The sequence below is a fragment of the Hyaena hyaena genome, unplaced genomic scaffold, assembly GCF_003009895.1.
Source record: "Hyaena hyaena isolate Hyena2069 unplaced genomic scaffold, ASM300989v1 scaffold_35, whole genome shotgun sequence".
In the NCBI taxonomy this organism is placed as follows: domain Eukaryota; kingdom Metazoa; phylum Chordata; class Mammalia; order Carnivora; family Hyaenidae; genus Hyaena; species Hyaena hyaena.
The window spans coordinates 2,907,745-2,934,126 of record NW_024080667.1 but is presented as its reverse complement, the minus strand read 5'-3'; the positions used below and the strand labels follow the sequence as shown (position 1 = coordinate 2,934,126).

General features: G+C 53.9%; 1 protein-coding gene across 1 annotated transcript in view; it reads right to left on the bottom strand.

The window, feature by feature from the left end:
• Window positions 1-2,371: 2,371 nt before the first annotated feature.
• Window positions 2,372-26,382, bottom strand: part of PADI3 (peptidyl arginine deiminase 3) — a 33,323-nt gene continuing 9,312 nt past the window's right edge. The window contains exons 3-16 of the mRNA XM_039228932.1: window positions 25,262-25,334; window positions 22,071-22,132; window positions 20,742-20,859; window positions 19,667-19,792; window positions 17,643-17,821; window positions 17,359-17,462; window positions 17,130-17,241; window positions 15,285-15,392; window positions 14,028-14,179; window positions 12,433-12,577; window positions 12,209-12,311; window positions 7,347-7,426; window positions 5,064-5,189; window positions 2,372-3,381 (exon numbers count right to left, since the gene is read on the bottom strand). Coding sequence (XP_039084863.1) covers window positions 3,148-3,381; window positions 5,064-5,189; window positions 7,347-7,426; window positions 12,209-12,311; window positions 12,433-12,577; window positions 14,028-14,179; window positions 15,285-15,392; window positions 17,130-17,241; window positions 17,359-17,462; window positions 17,643-17,821; window positions 19,667-19,792; window positions 20,742-20,859; window positions 22,071-22,132; window positions 25,262-25,334 — 1,722 coding nt within the window. The 3' untranslated portion in view covers window positions 2,372-3,147. The remainder of the gene's footprint in view (window positions 3,382-5,063; window positions 5,190-7,346; window positions 7,427-12,208; window positions 12,312-12,432; window positions 12,578-14,027; window positions 14,180-15,284; window positions 15,393-17,129; window positions 17,242-17,358; window positions 17,463-17,642; window positions 17,822-19,666; window positions 19,793-20,741; window positions 20,860-22,070; window positions 22,133-25,261; window positions 25,335-26,382) is intronic.

The following is a 26,382-nucleotide window of genomic DNA, read 5'->3' as shown; positions in this document are numbered from 1 at the left end:
AAGTGCAGCATCGGATTGTCTGACTCCGAGGCACCTGGCCTTTCCACTGGCGCAGGGCGTCTGGACACACTCTTCCCCTATCCTGTCTATGCCCAGGTCAGACCCTGGGGAGGGGGGCGGGGGGGAAGGGCAGTGTGCTCTGAGACGGGTGCAGTAGGGTTCTGGGAAAACTCTTCCTCACTCACCCCCTCCATACCCCTTACCCTGTCCTGGCCTTCTTTTTGTCCTGCTATGCCACGGACCCTCTCCCCTCCCTACCTCCAGGCTCCGTCCTGTCCCCGTGCCTGGAAGCCCTCGCTGGCCCACCTGTGACATTCTTCAGCCTCAGCCCAAATATCTCCCCTGCCGGGAGGAGTCTGTCACCCTGCAAAAGCAGACCCCACCTCTCTGCTCTGCTCCTCGTGATCCGCTCCATGGCGCTCGCCATAATTTCTAGTGCTCTCTGTCCCCTTACTTGCTGCTTCCCTAGATGTAAACTCCCGAGGTTAGAGATTTTGCCTGGCAAACAGTGGATACCCATCAAATCGATTTTGAATGAAGGAATGAGGGATACAGAGGGTGCTGGAAAAGCTTTTGCTGGGGTATAAATAACTGGCCCAACCTAGCAGCCTCCAGCCTCCTTTAGGGCACCCAACCTGACCTTCCCAGGGTCAAGGCTAACATCTGTGTTGGAGAAGCCATAGTGTGGTATGGGGGAGACGGCCTGGTCCTCCTGGGGGGTTCCGGGGCTGGGAACCAGACCCTGGAAGGGAGCACGCAGTGCAGCGCAGGCAGCTGTTGGGGGCTGGGCGGGGGGGCGCTGGTCATCAGGCTTGATGAAGCAACTCCCGGTGCTCTTACGAGCCAGCAGCCTGAACTCATGGGATCCTGAGTCTCAGCCTACTGCCCCCAATGGTCCAGGACTGAGCACCGGCCCTGAAGGGAGGGTCCACAGGTAACATCTGTCTCCTGCTGACCCCATTACACTCACGGAGCAGCGGAGCTGGATTTCAGAGGGGACTTGTGTGGCCCAGCTCGTGGAGGCCAGGAAGCCCAGCTAGGGGGTTGGGGTGGGGGGGCTGGCTGGCTGCAGTAGGCAGAATAATACCTCCACCCCTCAAAGACACCAGCATCCAGGGCTTTCTCTTGTGTCCAGCCTGAGGGAGAGGGGGTGGCAGGGGGGCTGGTGGTGAGAAAAGCCTGCTTGCAAATTCATCCCAGTTCTCCCAGTTTTAAGCACTTGCCTTCTAGAAAAGCCACATTCCCACCTTTTAAAAAATAGGATTTTCTCAGCAGCAGCATCTGTGCCAATTCCCCTTGGAAGGGGGGCTTGTTCTGATAAAACCCGGCCACGGAGGGGCACTGGGAGTCTGTTCGAGAGATTCTAAGGAGGAGATTTCAAGAGGGGGTTTGCAGGGGAGAGGCTGTAGCACCTTCTCTCACCAGCCCCGGGGCCAGCCTGGGTGTGTTTCTGTTCTGCCCCTTGGTGGGGGTTGGAAGGGTGCTGAGCAGAGGAAGTCATTTCCTGGGGCTCTGGGGCAAGTCCACTTGGCCTTTTATGGGGCTCCTGCAGCCTCCTGTCAGTAGGAAGGACGCCAGTAAGGGCACACTGCAGGCGTCCCATGCTCTGCACGCACCTCGGCTCCCCCCATTGCCACACTCACAATGCAACCTTCCGGCCACAGCCCAGACCCCTGCCCTGCACACTCACAAGGCCCTGGCAACCTAGCACTTGACCCGTAGGCTTGCATGCATGTGGCTAGATAACCCCAACTGTCCGCGGCAGCCCTAACTCATCCTGTGGCCAAGACGGAGCAAACTCACCATCTTACCAAAATTTAGGGCCTGTCCACCCCAAATGCTTCCGGGGCCAGGCAAGCAAATGCTCCAGCTGCAAGGAACTTCTCTGTTCTTACCGTCACACTCTAATCCCAAAGGACCCAAATTGGACTCAAACCATTCATGTTGTTGTAGATTTATTAGCCAGTGGTAGAAACCCAGCCAGACCCATAGGGAACACGTGTGCAGCTGGCACACATCTGGAGAAAACCTCCTCCACCACCACCCCTCCCCTTGCGCTCAGAGTCGTCCCGCTGTGAGCTGTGTTGGTGGCTCTGCCGCTTTGGGCCCCCTCTTCTGAGTCACAGCAGGACATGGGAATGCTGACCAGAGGGCAACAGAAAGGCCAGGACCAATTTTGCCAGGAGTCTCCCCTCCTGCAGAGAGAGGTTCAGGGCCAAGGAAGCAGCTGATGCCTTGTGAAGGACATCTCTCACCCCTGCCCTTTCAGGCTTCCCAATCTCCAGGAATTCCCAACATACTTTCCTTTTTTTTTTTTTTTTAATTTTTAAGTAATATTTACACCCAACGTGGGGCTCAAAGCCACAACCCCAAGATCAAGAGTCACACGCTCCACAGACTAAGCCAGCCAGGTGCCCCTGACACATTCTCTCATTTCCAAGAAATTCCAGGAGGTTTTTGGACAAAGCCAGATTTCTGAATTCAGATGGTGGGGCACTTATAAGGCTAAGGGCTGACAAGCATTCCTTCAACACACATCCGGAAAGGACCAGCTATGTGAATGCTCACGTTGGGCACTGCGTGTAGAGCTCAGCATCTGGTCAGAAGCTTGGCAGGTAGACTGATGATCCAACCTTGATCTAAGTGGGCCCCACCTCCTTCCCTCTGGGGGAAGCTATGGGTAGACTCTCTCCTGGGTGGAGGGATCTGACTTTAGGGGTGCTCCCCTGCAGAGTAAAAGGCAAATCACACCAAAGCAGAATTGTGGGTCCTTCCTCCCTTAGGACACACAGGTCAAGATGGCAGAGGAGACCCATGGATGTTTCTAGACCCCAAGGTAAATTGGATCTCAAACAGAGGATTTGGGGGTGAGAAGGGGTACGTTTGGAGGAGTCCCCATGGGTTCTGTTGAGCCACATGAGAGGCTTTCAAGAAATGACGACTTTCTTCTGGAGAGGCCCACAAGAATCAGGCCTGAAAACCAAATGGGTTACAAGTGAGGTGTGAACACTTCCAGGGAAAAGGCTTCTGAGAGAGGCAGTCACCCTCAGTGTGCTATCTGGAGCCTTGGGGTGTCTTGATGCTTCATGTTCAGGGTCCCACCGATGTCCCGCCCCAGGGGGAGAAGACAATGGGGGGGGGATGGGCTCAGGGCACCATGTTCCACCACTTGAAGGAGAAGGGCTGCCGGCGCACGTTGGTGCCGCAGTGCACCTCCCCGTGCAGCATGTGGTACGGGGTGAAGTCGTCGATGAAGGTGCAGTGGAGGCCCAGCGGCTCCAGCAGGGACCGCACCTTCTCCTCCAGGCAGCAGCGGCCGTTGATGATGGGCCCGAAGGGCTTAGGGATGCCCAGGTGCTTGCCCAGCACCAGCATGTTCACCTGCGAAGACGCGGGGTCCCGGGTCAGGGGCGGCACCTCATCAGCTCCACGTCAACACCCGCACCACACCCAGCCGGACCTGCTCCTGTCTCCGGGTGACCCTGGAAACGGCTCCTCGCGCTTGCATGCCCGGGGAGAGGCACCGGGGCGGGTGAGAACTCTAGCCAGCTGTGCGGTGCCAAGGGAGCGACTGCAGAGCTCGCAGGGGCGCCTACTTCCCCAGCGACCGCGCTCCTTGACGGTGGGTTGCGGCGGCCGCCATGTTTGTGCGGGAGAAGCGCCACTTCCTAGGTTGGAGCTGATTGGACCAGGGCAGACATCTGACCCGCGCTGGACCAATCAGATTCTCTCCCTCTGGTATTTGAACTTGACGGAGCGGGAAGGCCGGGTAGAGCGCTGCCTATGTCTCTATCATGTGTGTGTCTCTTTCTATTCCTCCCCAGGCACAGAGACGCACAGGAAGCCAAGCTGGGGGGGCAAGGGAAGGGCGAGGGAAGGGCGAGGGAGCGGATGATGAAGACGCAGAGATAAGAGATGGTCCCAGGCCCTCCTGCAGCCGGCACCGTAGCCCTCCCTGCCCTCGCTTTCATGGCATCATTCCATTAGCCCTCCTGCTCTGGCTGAACCCGCCTCCAGCCGCCCCATTTCTTGCAAACACTGGAGGCACTTACCTAATTGCAAGGCCGCCTTAAACATGAGAGGAGGGGAAGCCGAGTTTTGCAAATGGGGAAATCGAGGAGGGCAAAAGATCAGCCGGAAAGGGGAAGGGAAATGGGGGGATGTAGCAAGGGTGGTGTGGACAGGCCTCCTGTGTTGAGTTCCTCTATGGGGCGTGGAGGTGGATAGGGGCTGGAGGAGGGGAGGGACAAGACGGGAGGGGAGGGGAGCTGGGTCATCTACAGCCAGGATACTCAAAGTGCGCCCCCGGAGAGCAGCCTGAGCGCCTCCTGGGTGCTGGTTAGAGGAGCAGCAGTGTCTCCGGCCCTCCTCAGACCTGCTCAATCAGAATGCATGGGGTGGGGCCCCAGCAGTCCGCCTATTCCAGAGGCAAAGCCCTCAGGACTCAACCAAAGACCACTTCTTCCAGGAAGCCTTCTTAGATTGCCAGTCCTACCTCTCAGTGCTTTGTCCCACCTCTCAACTGCCACTTGACTTTCTTATACAAAAGAGGTCATTGGGACACACTCTAAGAGAGGTGGAGAGAATTTCTACCACTAGAGCAGACTCCCTCCTTGAAAGCAGGGAGCAGCCTTAATCACATCTGTATCTCGAACAGTGTACCCTAAATACATGGGGGAGGGGGTACAGCTGCAGGCTGAGAGAGGAAGCACAAGGGACGTCTGAGCTCTCAGCTGATACTTCCGCGTGCTGTGCACACATGACCTCATGTGATGGTTGGTTCACTCCACAAATATGGGGGTCCCAGGGGGGAAGGGAAGGGCCCCTCCCTGATGGCCCTTGAGCAAAGGGCTTGGCTGGTGAGCATTCCATAGTGGACAGGACAGTCAGCCAACTAGAAGCCCTTCTGGGACCCGTCATGGGACCCCTGATTCTCTCTGCCACCCCCACCAGCCACCCTAATCCCAAACGTTGGCAGCAACCAAATGGCTTGCCCCTCAGGGGAGCAGAAGCTTGGAGCCTAATCCGAGGAAACGGATATAACTCACGAACAGGGGCCTCACCAAGTCAGGGAAGAAGGCCACTGCCTTTCTCCTCTCAGTCTTGAAGAGCTGGGGGATGTCCACGATGTCTTGCTCGGTCAGGCCCAGCTCCCGCTTCAGCACCTCCCGGTTCCAGTCGATGCAGCTCTGAGGGGGGTGAGTAGAGTTGGAGAGGCCTTGCCAGTATGCATCGGGGGGACCCGAGAGGTCATGTCTGGTTAAGGAGACGGGCTGCCCAAGTGCCCACGGACCAGCTCTCCACACGCACCTTAGCTCTGTGTCCCTTGGTCAAAATGTACCTGTCCTGGGTCCCACCCTCACAGTCCCAGCCCACGAACTGGGCCAGCTCCGGAGTTTTCCAGAGTGTTCTGTCTTTGAGAGCGCTCCAGAGCGTTCCATCTCTGGCCCTCCTGTCTTCTCTAGATCCTTCACTCTTTAGGGGTTCTCCTTCAATCTCATGCTTTAAAATATCATCAGGACACAGACAACCCAAATGTCTACATCCCAGCTGCTTTATAGAGCCCACCCTCTTTCCGGAACTCAGATTTACACATATAAGCACCACCTGACATCTTCACCTGATGTCTAATCAGGGACATCAGCTAGAACACCAGACAGAACACATCCAAAGACAAACTCTTCATTTCTACCCACCCCACCCCACCCCACCCCACCACTGCCCACCTCCCTCCCAGACTCCTCCCCCAGGCTCCTCCCCTAGGCTCCTCTGGCTCTGTCAACACAGCCAGCCGCTCGCGCAGCTGGAAGACGGGCTTTCATGCCGGTGACTCCTTTCCCCTCCGTTTACACCCACCTTCAGCAGGTGCCTTGAGCTCCACCTCTAAGATCTATCCCCAGTGTGACCTCTTCCCGTCACCTCCTCTGCATCCACCTGGTGACAGCCATCCCCTCCAGCCTGGTTGACAACAGCACCTTCCTAACCGGTCTCCTTGCTGCTTCTGCTTTTGGGCCATGTGGCAGCCATGATAATGACCTCCAGCTGTGGTAATAGACTTGCCCAAAGGTCTTGCTGCCCTTCTGAAATCCTTCTTTAGTTCCCGCCCGAGGCCACACCTCCCCCTCAGTTGCTAACAGCCAATGGCGACACTGAGGCAGACCTACTTCTGGGAGACAGGGGACTCCTCTGCTGGCCTCCAGCGGCTTGCGGAATCCCCCAAAGCTTTGCTGAACTTGGCCTGGGACTGCATGGTGGTACAGGATGCCCCCCTCAGCCTTGCTTCCCTCCCCCACCCCCACCACCCCCCGCCTCCACTCAGGGTCTGCTTTCCCAGTTCCCTCCAGCTCCCTTCCCCTTTCTCGGGGACAGGCATTGTCCCTAATAGGATCCCTGCACATCGAACCCCGTCTTGACATTTGCTTCTTAGAAGAGAGTGTGTCGGGTATTGTTTGTCCTTCCAGAAACCTTACATACCCTTCACCCCTGCTCTGTCCCTTGGGAGGCTGGTCCTTGGCAATCAGGGGTTCCTCTGCCCTCTGGCTTCTGATCAGGTTTGGCCAGTGGGGCACTGACAGTGGGTGGGGTGGCAGTAGAGTGCATTGGGGTATTTGTTCCTGTGGCTGCCTCACTGCCAGGTCACTGTGGTCTGGCCAGGACGGCCGCAGCTCCTGTCTCACAGCCTTCTTTCCATGGTGACCCCTCCAAGTTCCAGTCACATGATCCCCCCACCAATTCTTTCAGGTCTAGGTGTCCCCACAGCTCCCCTCAGCCTGGGGACACTGCACTGTCCCCTACTCACTTCCTCCAATCCTGTCTGTGCCTCTGTAAATATTCCCTTGGTAAAGCTATTCCACAGTTATCCAGCTTGACGTGTTTCCTGCCGGGATCCGATGTCACCACCGCCACCCCTGCTATGAAATGTTGCTATTTTCTCAACACAGCAGCAGAGAGATCCTTTCAAAGCATAAATCAGATCAGGTCCCTGCTCGGCCCAAACCCCCCAGTGGCCCCATATCTCAAAGCCATAGCCAAAGTCCTTGCAATGCCCTCCATCACTTGATGATGCGGCCCTCCCTCATCCACAACCCCCTGGCTCCTCCCCAAATAGTCCACGCCCCTTCATTCTACCTCAGGGCCATCGTCTGGGCTGTTCCCTCTGTCTGAATACATGTCGTCCTCATTTCTCCGGGCTTCCCCCTCATTTCTCCAGGGTCAGAGGAGGGATTGGAGCCCCTCTCACTGGGCCAGTTCCAGCCTGGGCTTTCACGGACACTGAGCCTCAGATTCTGTCCCTGTCACTGTCCCCAGCCATGCCCACCTTCCGCTCACAGCCCCTGGCCCTGTACCTGCACAAACTTATTGTAGCTGATGAGGTTTACATTGGAGAGGACCTGGTTGATGGAGACGGTGTTGACCTGCTTATCACCTGTGAGGGAGAGACAGACATTAGAGGAGGGGCAGGAACAACGTCAGCAGCGAGAGTCACCTGCTCTGGGAGGCAGCCAGGCAGAGGCCAAGTTCACAGCTACCAGTCTTGTGAGTTACTAGCTCTCTGGTCTTTCTGGACACTAGGTAGGCACCTCCCAGCAGAGCTCAGCCGGACCACTGTGCAAGCCGGGGTGTGGGAGGGAGGCGGGGAGGGACAGGTGACCGCAGCACTGTGCACTTTAGCCCTTTATCTGAGTGCATGGGAAGTGGTGATGACTTTCGCTGGAAACATCAGCCCATTCCAGGGCCCTAGGTGGTGACTCTTGCCTAGGGACGGTAGTGAGCTGGGTCACCCACCTGCCCCTCAGTGCCAGCCCTGACAGACACCACTGGGCCCTGTCCCCGCCCTCCATGAGGTGACTGCGTGGCAAAGCGGCTCGATGGAGGCCAGTTCTCCCTGCCTGCTTGACAGAGATGGGGCCGCCCAGGGAAGGGAGGGTAGAGCCACGGGCTCACAGCCCTCACAGCTGCCAACAAGCTCGTGTCCGGGTGCAGAGACCCTGAGTTCAGTTCTCTACAGTCAACACATCATGTAACCCTCACCATGACCCCACCCCCCGCACAGGTGTGCATTATTACAGATGACAAAATTCAGGCTCGGAGAACCAAAAAATCCTGCCCCAAGATCTCACAGCTAGGAAACAGGGGGCTTGTGATTCAAACCCGAGCCCAGCCAGTGCTCACAAAGGCTGCAAGCCTTGCCCCAGGGGAAAGAGAGGGCTCTCTGGACCCATGTGCCTACCTCCAGCCTCGCATCCCCTCCATCCCGGTAGGGGTCAGCCAGCTGGGGTCCAGCCCCAGCTCCGTGGCGTTCTTGCTGATCCCCCCTGGGCCCATGACCTTCCCGACTCTCCCGTGTTCTTGGGTAGGTAACAGGAGGGGACGGTAATCTGGGAAGTCCATGGGGTGATGGGCATGGATCGTGGCCTGGGGCATGGCACACAGGAGGTGACTAGTGAGTTGTGCTGGGCCTCCGTGGTCACTGCTCCACGTGTCTGGGGCAGCATGGTGGCTACGTGTGGCCTGACGGCTGTGAATGCCTGCAGTCTCCTTCCTATCTGGGCGGCTGGGATAACCACTCGGCCTGCACCTGGGTCATGTTCACGGTCAGTGTGGCTCTTCCAGGAGAGGTGAGGATGGCTTTGCCTCCACCTGGTGCGTAACATCTGGATTTGAGGCTCTTGAGGTTTGGTCTGGGCTCAAAGGCATTTAGCCATGGTCCCTATGGGAACTATGGAGCTGGGAAGACTATTTCCTTCATCTTACGGCTGGGGCTCCAGGGCGGGGCTGAGAAGGGAGGAGGATCATAAAATGGGAAGAAAGGCCTGGAAAGGTCTACCTGAGCGCTTCTGAGTTCTGCAGGAGCTTTTCTCTCAGAGGTGGGTTTGGGCCAGGATATCATTTACCTCCCATGAGGTCAAGAAAATCTATGATCTTCCCCCTCCCTCCCAGCTAAAGGTTTTTGCCCTGAGACCCCCAGGGTCCCAATCAGAGAGAAAGGACCCCCTCAGAGCCACGCAGTCTTGGTGGGGATAGAATTTGAGCCATTCCAACCAGCTTGCCCATCCGTTCCGGCACCTGCCAGCAGGCTTTCTCAGAATTCCTTCTAAGCAAAGTGAAAATGTGGGGCCCTTTGCTCAAAGAGCAAGGGAAAAAAATATCACTAAAGGTGCTACAATAGAGAGCTTTTCACTCTACACATTCAATGCAATTCCAATCAAAATTGCACCAGCATACTTCTCAAAACTAGAACAAACTATCCAAAAATTTGTATGGAACCACAAAAGACCCCGAATAGCCAAAGTAATACTGAAAAATAAAACGAAAACGGGAGGTATCACCATCCCAGACTTCAGCCTCTACTACAAAGCTGTCATCCTCAAGACAGTATGGTATTGGCACAAAAACAGACACATAGACCAATGGAACAGAATTGAGAACTCAGAAGTGGACCCAAAAGTATACAGCCAACTGATCTTTGACAAAGCAGGAAAGAATATCCAATGGAAAAAAGACAGCCTCTTTAACAGATGGTGTTGGGAGAATTGGACAGCAACATGCAGAAGAATGAAACTAGATCATTTTCTCACACCATGCACAAAAATAAACTCAAAATGGATAAAGGACCTGAACGTGAGACAGGAAACTATCAACACCTTAGAGGAGAAAGGAGGAAACAACCTCCTTGACCTCCACCGCAGCAACTTCTTACTTGACACATCCCCAAAAGCAAGGGAATCAAGAGCAAAAATAAACTGTTGGGACCTCATAAAGATTAAAAGCTTCTGCACAGCCAAGGAAACAACCCAGAAAATTAATAGGCAACCAACGGAATGGGAAAAGATAGTTGCAAATGACATATCAGATAAAGGGTTAATATCCAGAATCTATAAGGAACTCACCAAACTACACGCCCGAAAAACAAACAACCCAGTGAAGAAATGGGCAGAAGACATGAACAGACACTTCTCCAAAGAGGACATCCAGATGGCCAACAGACACATGAAACGATGCTCAGCATCCCTCCTCATCAGGGAAATACAAATCAAAACCACACTGAGATACCACCTCACGCCAGTCAGAGTGGCTAAAATGAGCAAATCAGAGAACTCTAGATGCTGGCGAGGATGTGGAGAAACGGGCACCCTCCTACACTGTTGGTGGGAATGTAAACTGGTACAGCCCCTCTGGAAAACAGTGTGGAGGTTCCTCAGGAAACTAACAATAGAACTCCCCTATGACCCAGCAATAGCACTGCTAGGAATTTACCCAAGGGATACAGAAATGCTGAGGCATAGGAGCACATGTACCCCAATGTTCATAGCAGCACTCTCCACAATAGCTAAAACATGGAAAGAGCCTAAGTGTCCATCAACAGATGAATGGATCAAGAAGATGTGGTTTATCTATACCATGGAATACTACATGGCAATGAGAAACAATGAAATCTGGCCACGTGTAGCAACATGGATGGACCTTGAGGGTGTTATGCTGAGCGAAATAAGTCAGGCAGAGAAGGACAAATATCATATGTTTGCACGTATAGGAGGATTAGGAGGAACTTGACGGAGGAACAAGGGGGAGAAGAAGGGCGGAAATGGTGGGGGAAAGGGAGAGAGGCAAACCATGAGAGACTCTTGAATGCTGACAAAAACTGAGGACTGATGGATGGGGGGGGGAGGGGGGGATGGGCATGGAGGAGGGCACTTTGGGGATGAGCACTGAGTGTTATGTAGAAACTAATTTGACAATAAACTATTTGTAAAAAAAATAAAAATAAATAAATAAATAAATAAATATTCCTTAAAAAAAAAAAAAATGAGCATCAACAGTGACTAGCCCACCTATAGACCAGTAAACAACCTGTGTCCCCTGGTATTTGGGATTGGGCACAGATCATCACTTCTGTTGTATCCCTGCTAGAAATGTACAATGACTCTAATCATGAGGCATCACTGGACAGACCCAAATGTTGGGACATTCCATACCCAAATTGGAGGATGTGAAAGTCATGGAATAAAAGACTGAGAAGCTGTTTCAGATTTTTGAAAACTAGATTAGACATATGAGCACAAAATACAGTGTGGGATTCTGGGTCAGAAAACAAATGTTTTGCTACAAAGGACACTGTTGGGACAATGGTTGAAACAAATAGGGTCTTTAGATTAGACTCATATATAGAATGATAAAATGTAAAACTTTAACATTTGGGGTATCTAGTTACATATAGGTAAGGGTTCCTATGTACTATTTTTGCAACCTTTCTAAATGTCTGAAATTATTTCAAAATTTAAAAAAATTTAAATGAAGTAAACAACATTAAATCAAAGAAGGCCATTTGCACCACAAAAAAATAAATAAATAAATAAATAAAAATAAATAAAATAGAGAGCTTTTTCTTTCCTCCACAGTCTCCCTCCTGCCCTATCATGTTGGGTTTTTACTTGCTCTCTGATGTCGCTGCCCCCCCGTCATGGGACACCTGTGTGGTGAGCAGAGACCCTCCCAGCAGCACGGGGAGCCCCACCTGGAACTTGACGCATGGGCACGGCCCACCAGCTGCCGCCCACCCCAGCCTGCAAGCCACAGAACCCACACGGGGCCGGACATCTCCCCTTCCCACAGGCCCACCATCCCGAGCCACGGCAAACAGGTGATCTCCAAGGGCCACCGCAGCCCCGCACCCCTTGCGAGCTGCCCACCACATCCCCTGTGACCCTGTTCATCCAGGACAGGGACAGTTAATGCCAGCAGCCCCCTCACAGATGCTAAGGGGCACATGCGCCCAGGCCTCCCCATGCCCAGGCTCCTGCTGCAGCAGTCAGTGAGCAGGGGCAGGGAGGGGGAGCCCTGGTAGGCTGGGGGCCCAGGGAATGGGGGGTACAGGGGGTCTCATCCCTGGGAGGCAGCAGGAGGGTTCCCCCACAAGGCACAGATTATTAAGAATGTCAAGACGATGATGGCAGAGCATTAAACCTTCTGAGGGGAGGGCCCTGGGTGACGACACTGGCCACGTGCCCATGAAGCTGGCCACATCTCAGCCCCAGCCACGGGCAGTGGGCGCAGGTGGGGCAAGGCGTGCGGTGGCAGTGAGGCTGTTGAGTTTTAGGGGGCGGCCCTGCTATAGAACCTTCCATCCCTCTCTCAAGCCTGATGACGTGTCCTGCTTTAGGTGAGGGGGCAGGAAGGCCGGGGTGAGGGACACGGCACCAGTACTCACCAACGACGCCTTTGAACAGGAGGGCCCTGCCGTGGCCCCACTTCTGGTTTTCCTGGAAGAGCTTGAAGCAGGCACTAGGACTGGCCAGAAGCATCCGGAAGCCCTGTGTGGAGAGGGCAGGCCGGCCTGAGCTCCCTGGGCTCAGCAGGGCACCCCTCCCCCCACCCCCGGAGCTCATCCTCTGACTCGGACACCGGGGACAGGCATGTCACCCCGGTCCTCACCTTCCCATCGGGGGCTGGGACGAAGCTCAGAAACTCATCCACGTGGCCCACGGCCAACCAGTCCACAAATAGCTCCACAGGGGACTGCACCCTCTGCGCATAGAGGAAGTCCCGGACCACCTGCGTGACCCGGCGGCCTCTGGACCTGCGGCCCAAGGGGTTAAAAAAAATTGTTCAACTTAAGTCTATGCAGAAATGGAATGACATGAATTCAAGGTTTCTGCAATATCTCAAGTGTTTTTCAAGTTTATTTATTTTGAGAGAGAGAGCAGGGGAGGGACAGAGAGAGAGGGAGAGAGAATCCCAAGCAAACTCTGTGCTGCCAGCACGGAGCCCGACTCAGGGCTCGAACTCATGAACCGCATGATCATGACCTGAGCCGAAACCAAGAGCCGATGTTTAGCCAACCCAAGCCACCCAGGCGCCCCACAATATCTGATTTTTTTTTAACAAGAAAACACGCACTGTTTTGTAAGCAGGAAAGATAGTACGCATGTGTCCCTTCCATTCAGCTCGGGGCCAGCGTCACAGCCGGTTGGTGACCCACCGGGTCTCGCCATGCAGGCGAATGCTCCAAGCCACCCTCAGACCCATCCTCACATTCTCCAAGAGACCGATTTCCACCCTATTCCACGCCCTGTGACCAGGCAGCTCTTCTTTGAGCTTAATGTGTGTCTCTCTTTCTGTGGCCTCACCTTCCTGTACATCAGAGGGAAGAGAGGTGGACAAGATCACCCCGAGAGGCCTCACAGCCCCAGCATTTTATGCTCATGAACTTCAACCTCTTTCTTCTTTTGCCTTCTGCAGAAGTATCTAGTCGCATGGCCCAAACTTCCTCTTTCTGGGGGATCCCGTGTTGAGGACAGTTAGTCCCCTTCAAAGCCTCTTGATTCACCTGTTATTTGATCTCAAGTCTGTCCTAACTGCTATGTTGAAGTTGGTTCGCCCAGTGTCTTGGTCAATTCCATGGCAAATAACCATTACCATACAATGCCCTCTGTTTTGCATCAGTATCTCTGTGTCACATGGTAAACATCTGTTATTCTCTCTCTGTGTGTGGTATGACATCTCATTTCCCATGTCCTATACCTTCTTTCTCCTGTTCTCAGGAAAATATCTGAGAGTAGTCATTTACACCATAGTGTGAACAAGGTCTTGAAATATAATACCTCCAGGACTGTTAAGACTTGAGGCTTTTTCTTTTATAACTAGCAATGAGTAGATTGTATTCACGATATCATTTCTTTTCAGAATCAGAAAACCTAAGTTACGTCCTAACTGTGCATTCTGTGTGGCCCGGACCAGGTCACTCACCTTCTCTGGGCTCACTTACAAAATGAAAAGGCTGGACTGAATGATCTCTTAGGTCTAGGCCCACTTTGGCCTTCTCACACTCCCCAAGGTTAAGTGTGGACAGTGTCCGGTGAACAGCCCACACCTAGAACTAGAATTTCATCGCTCCTGTCTAGTTCTCTCCTGGGAGTAGAATGTTTCTAGTTCTCTCCCAGGCGTAGAATGGTCCCTCACCACCACCACCCCAGCCCCCACCACTACCCTCCACCCCAGGAACACCCCTCCCTGCCCCTCTCTCTCACCCTGGCAGGTTGCCCCCGATGAGAATCCTCCCCAAGGGGTACTCTTTCCCATTGGCCACCACTGGGGGGCTGACCTCCAGGTTCCCGAAGGAGTCCAGGCCGCTCACGGACCTGTCTTGTGGCTCCCGAGTCACGTAGCCGAAATCTGGACCCTGGCGAGGGGAACGGAGTCAGGCTAGGAGTGGGGGGGGGGGGGTCACCAGAAAGAGCTTGAACCAACTTGCTGGCCTCTGAGCTCCAGGAGTGGCTGCCCATTCTTCAGATGGAAATACTGAGTCAAAGACAGGGATCTGGCTTATTCAGTATTTCACACATGTGCCGGGTCCTAAGCTGGGAACTACACAGGCCCTCTGGCCCTCGCTCCCCTCGAGAATGTGATCTTCCTCATGGTCACAGGAAGACCGTAGAAAGGGCCCCGGTTGTCTGTACCCCCGATTAGACATGGAGCCCGAGGCTATGGCCTCCCTTTGCCCTCTGCAGGGGACTTACTGCCAAGTCCAGCCCAAGGGCAAGTACCTGGTTATTCTAGACCAGCATGCTCCTGGTGACCCAGAGGCTGCGGATGGAGCCTCAGTCTTTCCACTCTGGAAAAGGGGAGAGTTCCCCAGGGCGATCCCTTAGAAGGAACTTAAACAGTATTGGGAGCTGAGGAGGGGGCTCCCACCACCCCTGCAGAAGGGCCTCCCAGTCTCTACGGCACCAAGGGATTCTCCCCTCTTTCTTTAAGGTGGCCCTGGGCAACGACCCCCATCTTCACAGCATTCCTGACTACCAACAGTATCGGCTAACGTGTCACATGCTCCCCGGCGCAGGCACGGAGAAGCCTCACAAACACCTCTGAAGCCAGGGCTATAATATCATTTTTGCTGATGAAGACACTGAGGCTCAGAGGGGGGAGGCGACTCATGAAACGTCACACAGCGTAAGAGTAACAGAGCCAGGGTTGTTCCATTGCAAAGGAGGGCACTGGCCCTCCTCCCTTGCCTAGGGCTGCCGGGTTTAGCAAATAAAAACGCGGGACGCCCAGTCACATTTGAATTTCAGATCAACAAATCCATTTTTAGGATAACTATGTCCCATGCAACGTTTGGCACTTTCTTACACCAAGAGAGTTACTCGTTGCTTATCTGGGCATCTCTCGTGGTTTTTTCTGGTCCCCCCCCGTCCCTAGAGAACGTGGTTCCCGGAGCAGCCCCCTAGGCTCTACGCCCCGGTGCGGCTCTCGGGTAACGTCCCTCGGCCCCCACAGCCACTCACCAGGATCCTTTTGTAAGGGAAGTCCTGCAGCTCTCCGTTCCTGGGGGAGTCGAAGACCACGGGGAAGGTCTTGTGTGGCGCCTGGACGTAGCCCAGCTCCATCTCGTCCTGCGGCCGAGAGACACCGTGTGGACAGCCCACCCTCGCTTGGCACTGAGAACTTTGGAGAAGACTGTCCATGGGGGTTCTTTGTCTCAGGCCTGCCTTCCCCTTCAGGGTGGAGACGGCAGGGGTGCCTGATGCCTGCTGGCTGGAGGAGGGGCCGGAGGCTCAGAGAGGGGGCCCTCTTGCCTAAGGTCACACAGCAAGACAGGCGGGAATGAACGAGAAGATGGGTGTGACCCTGGGGGTGTCCTTGTGCCAGAACAGGGCAGAGTGGACACAGAGAGGGGCTCAGGGGGGCCGCACATGGACAGATAAGTCTCTGGACACCAGCCTCTGGCTCCACACGTGGTCGTGAGGAGCTGGCAGCCGCGCAGGGCTGGGAACCCAAGGAGGTAGAGATCTGCCTCCTCCTCCGATTGCTAAACATTCAGGCCAGCTCGGTCCTAAGCCCGCTGGCCCTGGAGACAAAGACGGCCCAGCACCAATGAACTATACATCGGATGAGAAGCTCGCTGTTATGCACCTGGCCCTGCTCTAAGCTCTTTATAAGTATTAATTCCATTAATCCTCATTCCACACCTGCGAGGAGGCACTATTGTTACCCATGTCACAGATGAGGTAAGCAAGGAACAGAGAGGTCTAATTATTGCCCAAGGGCACACAGCTAGTCAGTGGCACAGCTGGGCTCCGAACCCAGCCCAGCTTGCTCCAGACTCCTGCCCTGAGCTTCCACCTCATTGGATGAACCTCCAGCCACCAAAGCTTCGGAGCCCAGCATTCAGGGTCTCCCACTTCAGCTGCTGCCCTTCACAGAACCTTGGCCCTGGCCCACAGGAGCACGAGACATTCTTTCTCGTGCCTCTGCTCTCCGGACCTTTGCACATGCTGGTCCTCTGCGTGAACCACCATTGGCTGAGCCCCGGCGTGGCCCTTACCAGCTCTGGAGCCCTGGGCGTTTGCCACTCCCACCCCCGCGGGCTCCTCAGGTGGGTGACAGCAGGGATGTGCCGAGAAGGTGAGGACACCATGCATGGCTCCCCCCGTAAGTGCTTGATAAATGGCAGCACTCATTGCCCACCTGGCCCTGCCCAGATGCCCTTCCTCCTGGAGGTGTTCACCCCTCCCCCAGACAGAGGGGATGCCACCATCCTCCAAGCCCGCTGGCACTTTGCTGGTGCCCCTGCTGCACCTTCAGTCACAATAATTCAGCACATCAGGGCTTCTCAGCGGCACCAGTGATGCTTGAGGCCAAATCACTCTTGTCATGGGGCCGCCCTGCTCCTCCCTTGCAGGATGCTTAGTGCTATCTCTGAGCTCCACCCGCTAGAAGCCAGTATAACCGCTGCCCTCTGTGTGACAGCCCCTAATTTCTCCAGGCACTGCCAAATGTCCCTAGAGGGACAGAGTGCCTTCCATGGGGAGCCACGGGGCCTGGCTGCTGAGGGCAGGGACGGTGTCCCCCGCCTCCGCCACCCCTTTCAGGGCCAGCCTCGAGCCGAGCCCAGACCCTGCGGGCAAAGGGGAGTTCAATCTAGCGTCAGGGTGTGCCTGGGGCTCCAGAAGCTTCTGGAGAGAAGGAGAGAGCTCTAGGTCTAGAATGAGAAAAAGGACACTCGCAGCCCCCAGGGCCTTCTAAACACTCAAAAGTGACCTCCCGCCAGCCCCGATGGGGTCCGCCAGCCTCGCCCTCCGAGATGCCGCCCTGGCCGGGTGGGCTGGTGCTGCCCGTGGCCGTGGTACCTGGATCCAGCGGTCATTACGGTTCTCAGCCTGCGGGCAGACAGTCAGCTTACAGCCCGCCTCCCGGGCCAGCTCCGCCACCGCGTCCACAAAACACGTGTTGTTCCTCACACTGCGGACAAGCCCAGGGAGAGTGGCTCAGGGCAGAGCCACGTCTGGAGGCCAGAGGGGCCCTCCGGGGTCAGAGGGACACCTCCCCCCCGCCCCCACCGCACACACACACACTCACCGGCACACGTATACCTCCAAGGGCGGCAGGGTGCTGGGTGTCATAATCCAGGGCGCCACGCGGAACACCACGGTGTCGGTGAGGATTGGGGCCTCGGAGAAATCCTACAGTGAGGGAAGAGCACTGGCCTTGGAGTCCAGAGGCCTGGCTGAGTCAAGGACCATGTGGACCCTGAGCTCGGCGCCTCTTAGTTTCTCGAGAGGCACCAGCGGGGCGGTCGGGAGGTCTGGGATCCTTCGTGTCGGCGGAGCCCGTCTCCCCCTCTCCGCCCTGGCCGCCCCTACCTCGTTGGAGTCGTCCAGCAGGGTGACGTGGAAGGACACGAGCCCCGTGAAGCTGGCGTCAGGGAACGAGAGACCCTCCACAAAGAAGCGCTCCTCATCGCCTTGGAAACGGGGCACCTCGTACGACACCTTGTTCTGGCCCAGCACGTGCCTATAGGCTTCACACGAGTCCTCGGGACCTGGGAGGGGACAGAAGGGGTGGCCGTGACTCCCAGGTGGGTCCCCGGAGCACCAGAGATGCAGGAAGAGCTGTACCAACCTCCTCCCAAAACCCTCAAGCCAGAGAGCAGCCCCCACCTCTACCCTCCCGCTGGCAAAGGAGAGAAAGGTGCTTGATGCCCAGTGTGGGCACCGCCCGGGGAGGGGCCGTTCCTCTCTGAGATCACCGCTCAGACCTTCTGGAGGGCAACCTAGCGCAACCTCACAAGTCATGTCTACTCCCAAACAAGCAACTCCATTTCTAGGAATTGCTAGAAATCGGTGCATACAAACACATGTATAAGGGCATCCACTGGTTCTTCATTCATGGAACAAATATTTACAGGGCACCTCCTCTGCCCCCACGGGGCATGGTTCCAGACTCAGGCCAAAGCCGTGAGCAAGGCCCTGCCCTCAAGGAACCTATACTGGAGCAAAATCGGAACACTGCAAACAACTGTATGCTCAGGTACCGCATACATTACAGCACATCCATGCAGCCATGGGAAGGAACAAGGAAGAGCTGGATAAATACAGAAAGGGGCGTCGGATGTATGATTCCAAGGAAGAAACCGTTTGGAAAGCAGAATACGCACACTCAGTGCACACGGAGACAAGTCAGGAGAAACACAGAGCAAATCCTTAACAATGAACACGCTTTAAGAGTCAGGTTTAGGGATTTAGGAAACTCTCTTTTTTTTAATTAAAAAAAAAATTCTTGTTAATGTTTGTTTTTGAGAGACGGAGACACAGAGTTGCAAGCGCAGTGGGGGTGCAGAGAGAGAGGGAGACACAGAATCCGAAGCAGGCTCCAGGCTCCCAGCTGTCAGCACAGAACCTGACACAGGGCTCGAACCCACAAACTGTGAGATCACGACATGAGCCGAAGTTGGACACTTAACCAACTGAGCCACCAACTGAGCCACCCGGGTGTCCCAGGGAACGCTCATTTTTTTTTTTTACCATGTATACTTCTATATTGTTTGATCTTGTTAACGACAAGCATTTTATTACTTGTATGGCTTTGTATGTTTAAAAGATACTTTGTGTCCTTGCTCGTGTGTGACAACAGCATCGTGGCTGTGTGGAACAAGTCATTTTTTGGGGGGGAGATGACATGGAATTATGCAGGGGCTTTAGCCACAGTGTCTGGGAGTGGCTTTGAGACTTCAGCAAACAGGATCAAGGGAGCACGAGAAGCAAAGTAGCAGTAATTGTTGAATCTGTGTGGTTGGCTCATTCCTATTCTTTCTACTTCTGTGTATGTTTGAAAGTGTGGGTAATAAAAAATTCGGAACGTGCTTAAAATATATTTTTCAGGGGCACCTGGGTGGCTCAGTCGGTTAAGCATCCGACTTCAGCTCAGGTCATGATCTCCCAGTTCGTGGGTTCGAGCCCTGCTTCGGGCTCTGTGCTGACAGCTCAGAGCCTGGAGCCTGCTTCTGATTCTGCATCTCCGTCTCTCTCTGACCCTCCCCTTGTCACGCTGTGTCTCTCTCTCCCTCTCAGAAATAAAATTTTAAAAAATTAAAGAATTTTAAAAAATACATATATATTTTTTTCAAATTAATTCATCCAATCAAATGGCCTTGGGCCACAGCTGCACAGGGACACCAGTGACCCTGGTTTAGAGTTCCCACACCTGACTATGCTTCCTCTGACCCCCAAGGCAGGCTGGAGACCAGAGCAGAGGCTGCCCTCCAGCCCAGGGTGGGGAAACTGAGGCCCCCCTCTCCAGCAGTGGGGGTGGCTGCCCTCCGGCCCGAGGTGGGGAAACTGTGACCCCCTCCCCAGCAGTGGGGGAGAGGGGAAGGCGCAGAACTCACCACAGGCGTGGAAGACCCGAGCCCACTTGGCGTCATAGCTGGAGGTGTGGAGGATAAGTTTGTGGTCGTCGAAGAGGGCGGCGGGGCCTTGGGTCCGCAGGACCATGACTGACATGTCTTCCAGGTCTGTGGAGCCAGACAGCGGCGGCGGCTCAGGGGGCCTGTGACACTCTGTGTCTTCTCCTCCTGCCCTCCGCACCCCCCAAGGGCAGAGGGTGCCAGGACCTGGGTCTCTGAGCCCCACAGCTGCCCACCCTGTGAAAACACTGAAGCCGTCAAGGGCAAACCATGAAGACGCCTCCCTCTGCTCACCTGCCCAGAGCTCTAGGAAGTGCAGAGCGGCCAGCCCAGTGTCCGGTTGGTGACAGGTGAGAAAGTGCATGGGGGGGAGGGGGCGGGCGGGGAGGGCAGGCCTGGGCAGGTACAGGGGAGGATTCGGGGCTCAGTGCAGGGCCGGGGAGCGGGCAGGCCACCTGGGCGGGTGCAGGGGAGGGTTCCGGGCTCAGTACCCGAGTGCCTGAGTCACTCCCTGCTGGCACTGGGCACCCCCGCCCTCCCTGAGCCTCAGCGCTCCCCTCTCTGAAAGGAGGGACACATGTGTGGGGCTGTGTGCACCCACGTGCAAGGCACCCGCCCGCACCCCAGGCTATCCCCGAGGCCCTCCTCATGGGGCTGCTGCGCCGTGTGGGACAGAAGGTTGGACGTCCAAATGCAGGCCAGAGATGCCTGGCGGGGAGGCCAGATTTGCAGTCAGGAAGCTTTGGACCTGGGTGATTTCAGGGGTCCCCTCTAGGCCTCAGCACCCTCATCTCTACTTGGGGTGATGTGAAGCTGCCCTCCCACCTGGATAATTAAATAAGAATCTGTCCCCCCCCCCCAACAGCGGGGTGGGGCCAGCTCATCCCAGAGCTCCGCCCCCACGTGTGAGAGGCCGCTGGCACCTGGCGGCTTCGAGGGGGCGGCTCCCAGCCGGAGGCTGCGAAGTTTGTCCTGGAGCTGGGACTCTGGCCCCGGGGCTCTGCCTTCCAGAGACACCCCTCCAGGTGGCGGAGCAGCGACCCTGGGAACCCCTCACCTTGCAGGCACTGCACGTGCTGGTCACAGTTGTCCTGGTGGTAACTGTTCCGATCGTCCCTGTCACAGTTCACCAGCAAGATGGCTCCGTACCCACCGGGCCCCCAGACCCACTGCCGCTGCCAATGGCAAAGCAAAGCTGGTGATGGGGCGCAGGCCAGACCCACGCCCCCGCCCCGCAGCCCCCCACCCCGCCCCCAGCCAGCCACCCAACCCCATCTCTTCTCTTCGGCCTCCCTGGGAGGGTAGTTCCACACTCTCACTGAAGCACTTCCTGCACCAGACACGGCAGTGGCCACCGTGGTTTACACCCGCAAGTCCAAACTCCACGCGTGACTTTCACGGCCCACGGCGAGCGTCTCCGGCCAGTGTTCTTCCTCCACAGGCAGCCTCCTGACTATAGACCCATTCCTGGCTCCAGGCCTGGGCTCCCGCTGTTTCCTCCGCCTGGAGCGCCCTCCCTCCTGCGTTGCTTCAGAGCCTAGCTCAGGTGGGCTTCAAAGGAAGTCTTCCTTGCTGACCCGGCCCACCTTGACCTTCTGCTTTGAACACCCAAGGCACTGAGTGCCACCACAATTCAGCCCAAAGTTCTTGAACCGTTTCATTCTTGGTAGAGCTCCCTTCTCACCGAGATCAGGAGGCTGGCACACTACAGCCCGCAGGTCCCATCCGGCCCACTGCCTGGTTTTGTAAATAAAGCTTTATTGGAACGGTCATACCCGTTGGTTTCTGTGTTAACTATAGCTCTTCCGGGGCGCCTGGGTGGCTTAGTCGGTTAAGCGTCCGACTTTCGCTTAGGTCACGATCTCGCGGTTCGTGGGTTCTGTGCTGACTGCCAGCTCAGAGCCTGGAGCCTGTTTCAGTCTGTGACTCCCTCTCTCTCTGACCCTCCCCTGCTCACGCTGTCTCTTTCTCTCCCTCTCTCTCTCGCCTAGAAATAAATAAAAAACATTAAAAAAAAAAACTATAGCTCTTTCACACTACAATGGCAGAATCGAATAATTGCCACAGAATCACTTTGCAATGCCTAAAATATTTACTATCTCTTGTTTACAGAAATAGTTTGCTGACCCCTGACCTAGATTGAAATTCCTGAAGGACTTTTTGCCACAAAGCAAGGCCCAGCCTGGGCCTGGGCATGCATGTGACTTGATAATTCTTGGTAATGATTTTTCTCCTGGTGAAAGATCTCCAGCCACGCCTGGCTCCCATCTGGCTCCCCGGACCTTGGCAGCAGCGGGGAGCAGGGAGGTACCTGTAATGACCTTGCCCCTCTTAACCCAGCCTAGGTCAACTCCAAACTCCATAGGCTCAGATAGAGATGCCCTACCTTGTCCACAAAGCTCCTGTTCTCTCTGCCCTCACAGTTCAGGTCACAATCCAGAGCGATGTCTGCAATGGAAGGGCAGAGAGTAAGCTACCACGGGGTTCCCAGGAGGCCAGACAGGTCTGAGGCCTCTATTTCTCAGCCTCAATCTCAGAGCCCATCTGGAGCTGGGCAAAGAAAGTAATTTCTAAATAGACACTGCCCAGAGGTAGAGACATCTGAAATCTCTTTCCCTGGGCTGAGGAAAGAGGCCTTGGGGAGGAAGGAGGTTAAGAGCAATGGGTCAGGTCAAATGCTGCCCTCCTCCTGGAAGCCTTCCCTGACTCCTCCCTCTTCCGCATCCACACAGCCCTCACTGCCTGAGGCCCACCCTGTACTGATCCCAGGTCCTCCTGGACATTCTTGGTCTCTGTGAAGCTGCTTCATCTCCTTGGGATGGGGCAGTGAGCCTTGGTGTTAGACAGATGAAGATGCGAATCCGGGCTCTGGCACTGACTGGCTCTGTGGCCTCTCTGAACCTCAGCTTCATCTTATACTCCCCAAATCTCAGCCCCGATCCCACATTCTCAATGTTTCTCCCTAGAAAGCAGGAAGGTTTTGCAGCACAAATGGAACATATGAAGAAGAGAAAGAGAAAGAAAACTTGAAATGATTTATAAATATGCAAAAAGATACCCACCCACCATGCAGCAGGTGGGTGAATCTCACAAACACAGTGGAGGTGAAAGAAGCCCAACCCCAAAGAATATGTACAATATGGTTCCAGCCATGGAAAATTCAAAGAGGCAAAAATAGACCATCTTCTTCCTAGATGCATATTCAAGTGAGAAAACCATAAAGAAAAGTATGGAAATACTTATCACAAGATAGCGGTTAGTTCCAGGGGGAAGAAGGAGTTATAATCAGATTTGGGGACTTCAGAGTGCCAGTCATGTTCTTGAGGTGGGTGATGGTCGCTCGAGTGTTGGCTTTGTAACAATGGGTCAACTACACACAGGCACGTGTGCACGCACATCCCTCCCCAACACACATACAGAGCTTTATGCGCTCGTGTGAGTGTATATTTTCCAGGAGACAAGGGTGTGGGTTTGGGGAGGGAGAGTCAGGGAGATACCCAACCTCAGTCCTAACTCAAGGAAGACAGATTAAAGCCAAACAGGAAAGCTAACTTCTCAGACAGGCCAAAATGGGAAAGGCTGACAATACACGGTGTTGGCAAAGACAATGTCATATGCTTTGGCAGCTGTGTAAGGTGGGATGGTCTGTCTGGAGAGCAGCCAGTATCTACCAAATGGGAATTCCCATTCCCAGTATAACCCCCCCAAATTTACAAGGCACATTCTGCTTCTAACAACCCCTCCTGCAGACAGAGCATTTCAACTTTCTTGCTAAGTGCTGTGCAAGGGCTTGTACATACACAAACTCCCACCCATCGTCACGGAGCTTCCTGGTTCCTTATCCCTGGCAACACTGAGTTAAGCATCTTTCCATCTGGGTTCTGATCACTGAGGCTTTCTCTGCTGTGAATTGCTTGTTCATATTTTTCGCCTGTTTCCATTAGGGTATCTTTCTTTTTCTCACGGATTGGAGTTCTCCGTAATCTACATGCACTGAGTCAGCCATATGCATTGCACATTTCTCCTCTTGGTCCATAGTTTGACTTCATTTTCTTTCTTTTTTTATGTTTATTTATTATTGAGACAGAGAGAAACAGAGCATGAATGGGGGAGAGGCAGAGAGAGAGGGAGACACAGAATCTGAAGCAGGCTCCAGGCTCTGAGCTGTCAGCATAGAGCCTGGTGCAAGGTTTGAACACAGAAACTGTGAGATCATGACCTGAGCCAGTCAGACGCTTAACAGGCTGAGTCACCCAGGCGCCCCTCTTTTTTTTTTTTTCTTTAAAGTAAGCTCTGTGCCCAGTTTGGGGCTTGAACTCATGACCCCATGATCAAGAGTCTCATTCTCTATGGACTGAGCCAGCCAGTTTGACGTTTCACTTGTCTTCTGTTATATAAAAGTTTCAAATTTTAATAGAATCTAATTTATCAGTCTTTCCCCTTATGATCTATGTTGAAAAAACAACTTGTCTACCCTGAGATTGGAAAGATATTCCCTTCTAAAAGCTTTATTATTTTGATTTTCACTTTAGGATTTTTATTCCATCTGAAATTTATTTTTGAGTGTGGCGTGAGGTAGGGCTTCATGTCCATTGATTCTCATGTGATAACCGTCTGAACGCGGCTCTATGTCTGAGTTCTTCTCTGTCCCACTGGCTTACATTTAACCCTGCACCGATTTCATGCCACCTCAAGTCCTATGGCTTGAAAAAGTCCTGATATCTGGTACCATGAATCCCTCTACCTTGTTCTTTTTCAAAGAACATTATCTTGGTCACTCTTGCCCTTTGCTCATTCATATGACTTTTAGGATCAGCTCTATGAAGATCTATACAAAAGTCATGTTGGAATTTTGATCGACACATAATTGAGTGTAGATTGTTTGATACTGTCCCACAGCTCTTAGATCTCTGTTCTAGTGTTTTGTTTGTTACACTCTTTTTTCCCCTCTCTTTTTGTTTCAGTTTAAGTGATTTTTGTTGCCCTATTTTCAAGTTCACTGATTCTCTCTTCAGCTGTGTCAAATCTACCTATGAACCCACCAAAAACTATTTTTAAAATCTGTTACCATGATTTTTAGTTCTAGCATTTCCATTTGACTCCTTCTTATAGTTTTCAACTCTCTGTTGAAATTCCCTATCTATTTATTCACATTACCCACCTTTTCCTCTAGAGCTTTTAATGTATTAATCAAAGTGAGTTATCTTGTATGGAATTTATACATCCATTTGTGGATAATCAGCACAAAAAAATGTAAGGTGGAAAAAACAAAGCCCAGTTCCACATCCATTCTTACAAAAAGGGGAATATACAGACATGCATGTGTCCACATGTATGAGCACAGCTTATCTCTGGAAGGATGCTGGGCGTGGGGATTAGAAGTCTTGGGTTGGAGGGAAGGAGATTCACTTTTCAATATATACTCTTTTGTACCATTTGAATTTTCTAAACATATCCTCCTTATTTTAATTTTTAAAATAAAATGGGTTGATTTTTGTAAATAGACCCTCGTTCAATGTCATTCCCAACCATTCTCACCCTTGGCTGACCGAGGCCCCAGCATGGCCCCCAACTTACCGACACAGGTGAGGTAGAGCACTGCATAGGCCAGGGGAAGGGATTGATGGCTGGAGTGGTAGGAAATCTGAACCTGTAGAGAAATGGGTCCAGAGTCAGGCCAGCTGAAGCCAACAGCCCCCACCCCAAAGGACACGTCTTGGGGAGTCTAGCAAGGAAGGGGGGGTGTCTCAGGGACCTCTGTGCACCGAAGTTGAGTTTACCAACCCAGCTCTTTCTTTAGTCTTCTCTGTGCCATTTATTTTTCCATGCCTTGGTTGGCCCATCTGTAAAATGGGAACCATCTGTAAGGGATTCCCTGGAGACCTGGGTCCCAGTGCTGCCAATGACTGCTGTGTGACTTTGGCAGGCTCCTGCCCCTCTTTGGATCTATGTTTTGCCATCTGCAAAGTGAGGAGGTCTGCCTGGGCAGGGTTTATGGAGACCCTCTTATCTGTGGGATTCAGACAGGCTTAGAATTGAGCCCAACATCTTGGGGCTCTGTGACCTTGGCCAAGGCCCTTCACCTTTCTGAGCTGTCTCATTTCTTCATCTGCAGAACAGCGACCATAGAGGTCCCTACCGCGGACGACTGTAGTGTTAACTGGAAACAACACATGTACAAGACTCACCCCATAGGAGGTGCCTGAGAAACCCCAGCTACTGTTAATGGCAGGCAGGTGGCATTGTGTGAGGTGGTGCAGGGCTCTGGGCTCAGATTCAAGCTGGGCTCAGATTCCGAAGCACCGCTTGTGAATACCTCAGGAAGAGTCCCTTGTCCTCTCTGGGCCTCAATGTCCACTGCTGTGAAGTGGGGATAATGATAGTTCCCACCCCAGAGGGTTGATTGTAGGCTGTGACCATCAAAGAAGGAAGGCGTGTGACATGCTCATCACAGCACCTGGCCTGCAGCAAGAGCCCAAGAGCTAAAAGCCAGGCTGACAATGTGATAACACAATTCAAGGCCATGTATCAAAGCCCCTTCGACCCACAGCCCTCACTTGCACATTCCCTCCTGATGTGGGTCTCTCAGCTCAGCCAGAAGGTTCAGGATCTTATAGAGGCCACTCACCCCTCAGTGCTGGGAGCCCCTAAATCCTGCAATTCCTGACCCACGTGTGAAGCCGGAGCACTGATGCTGG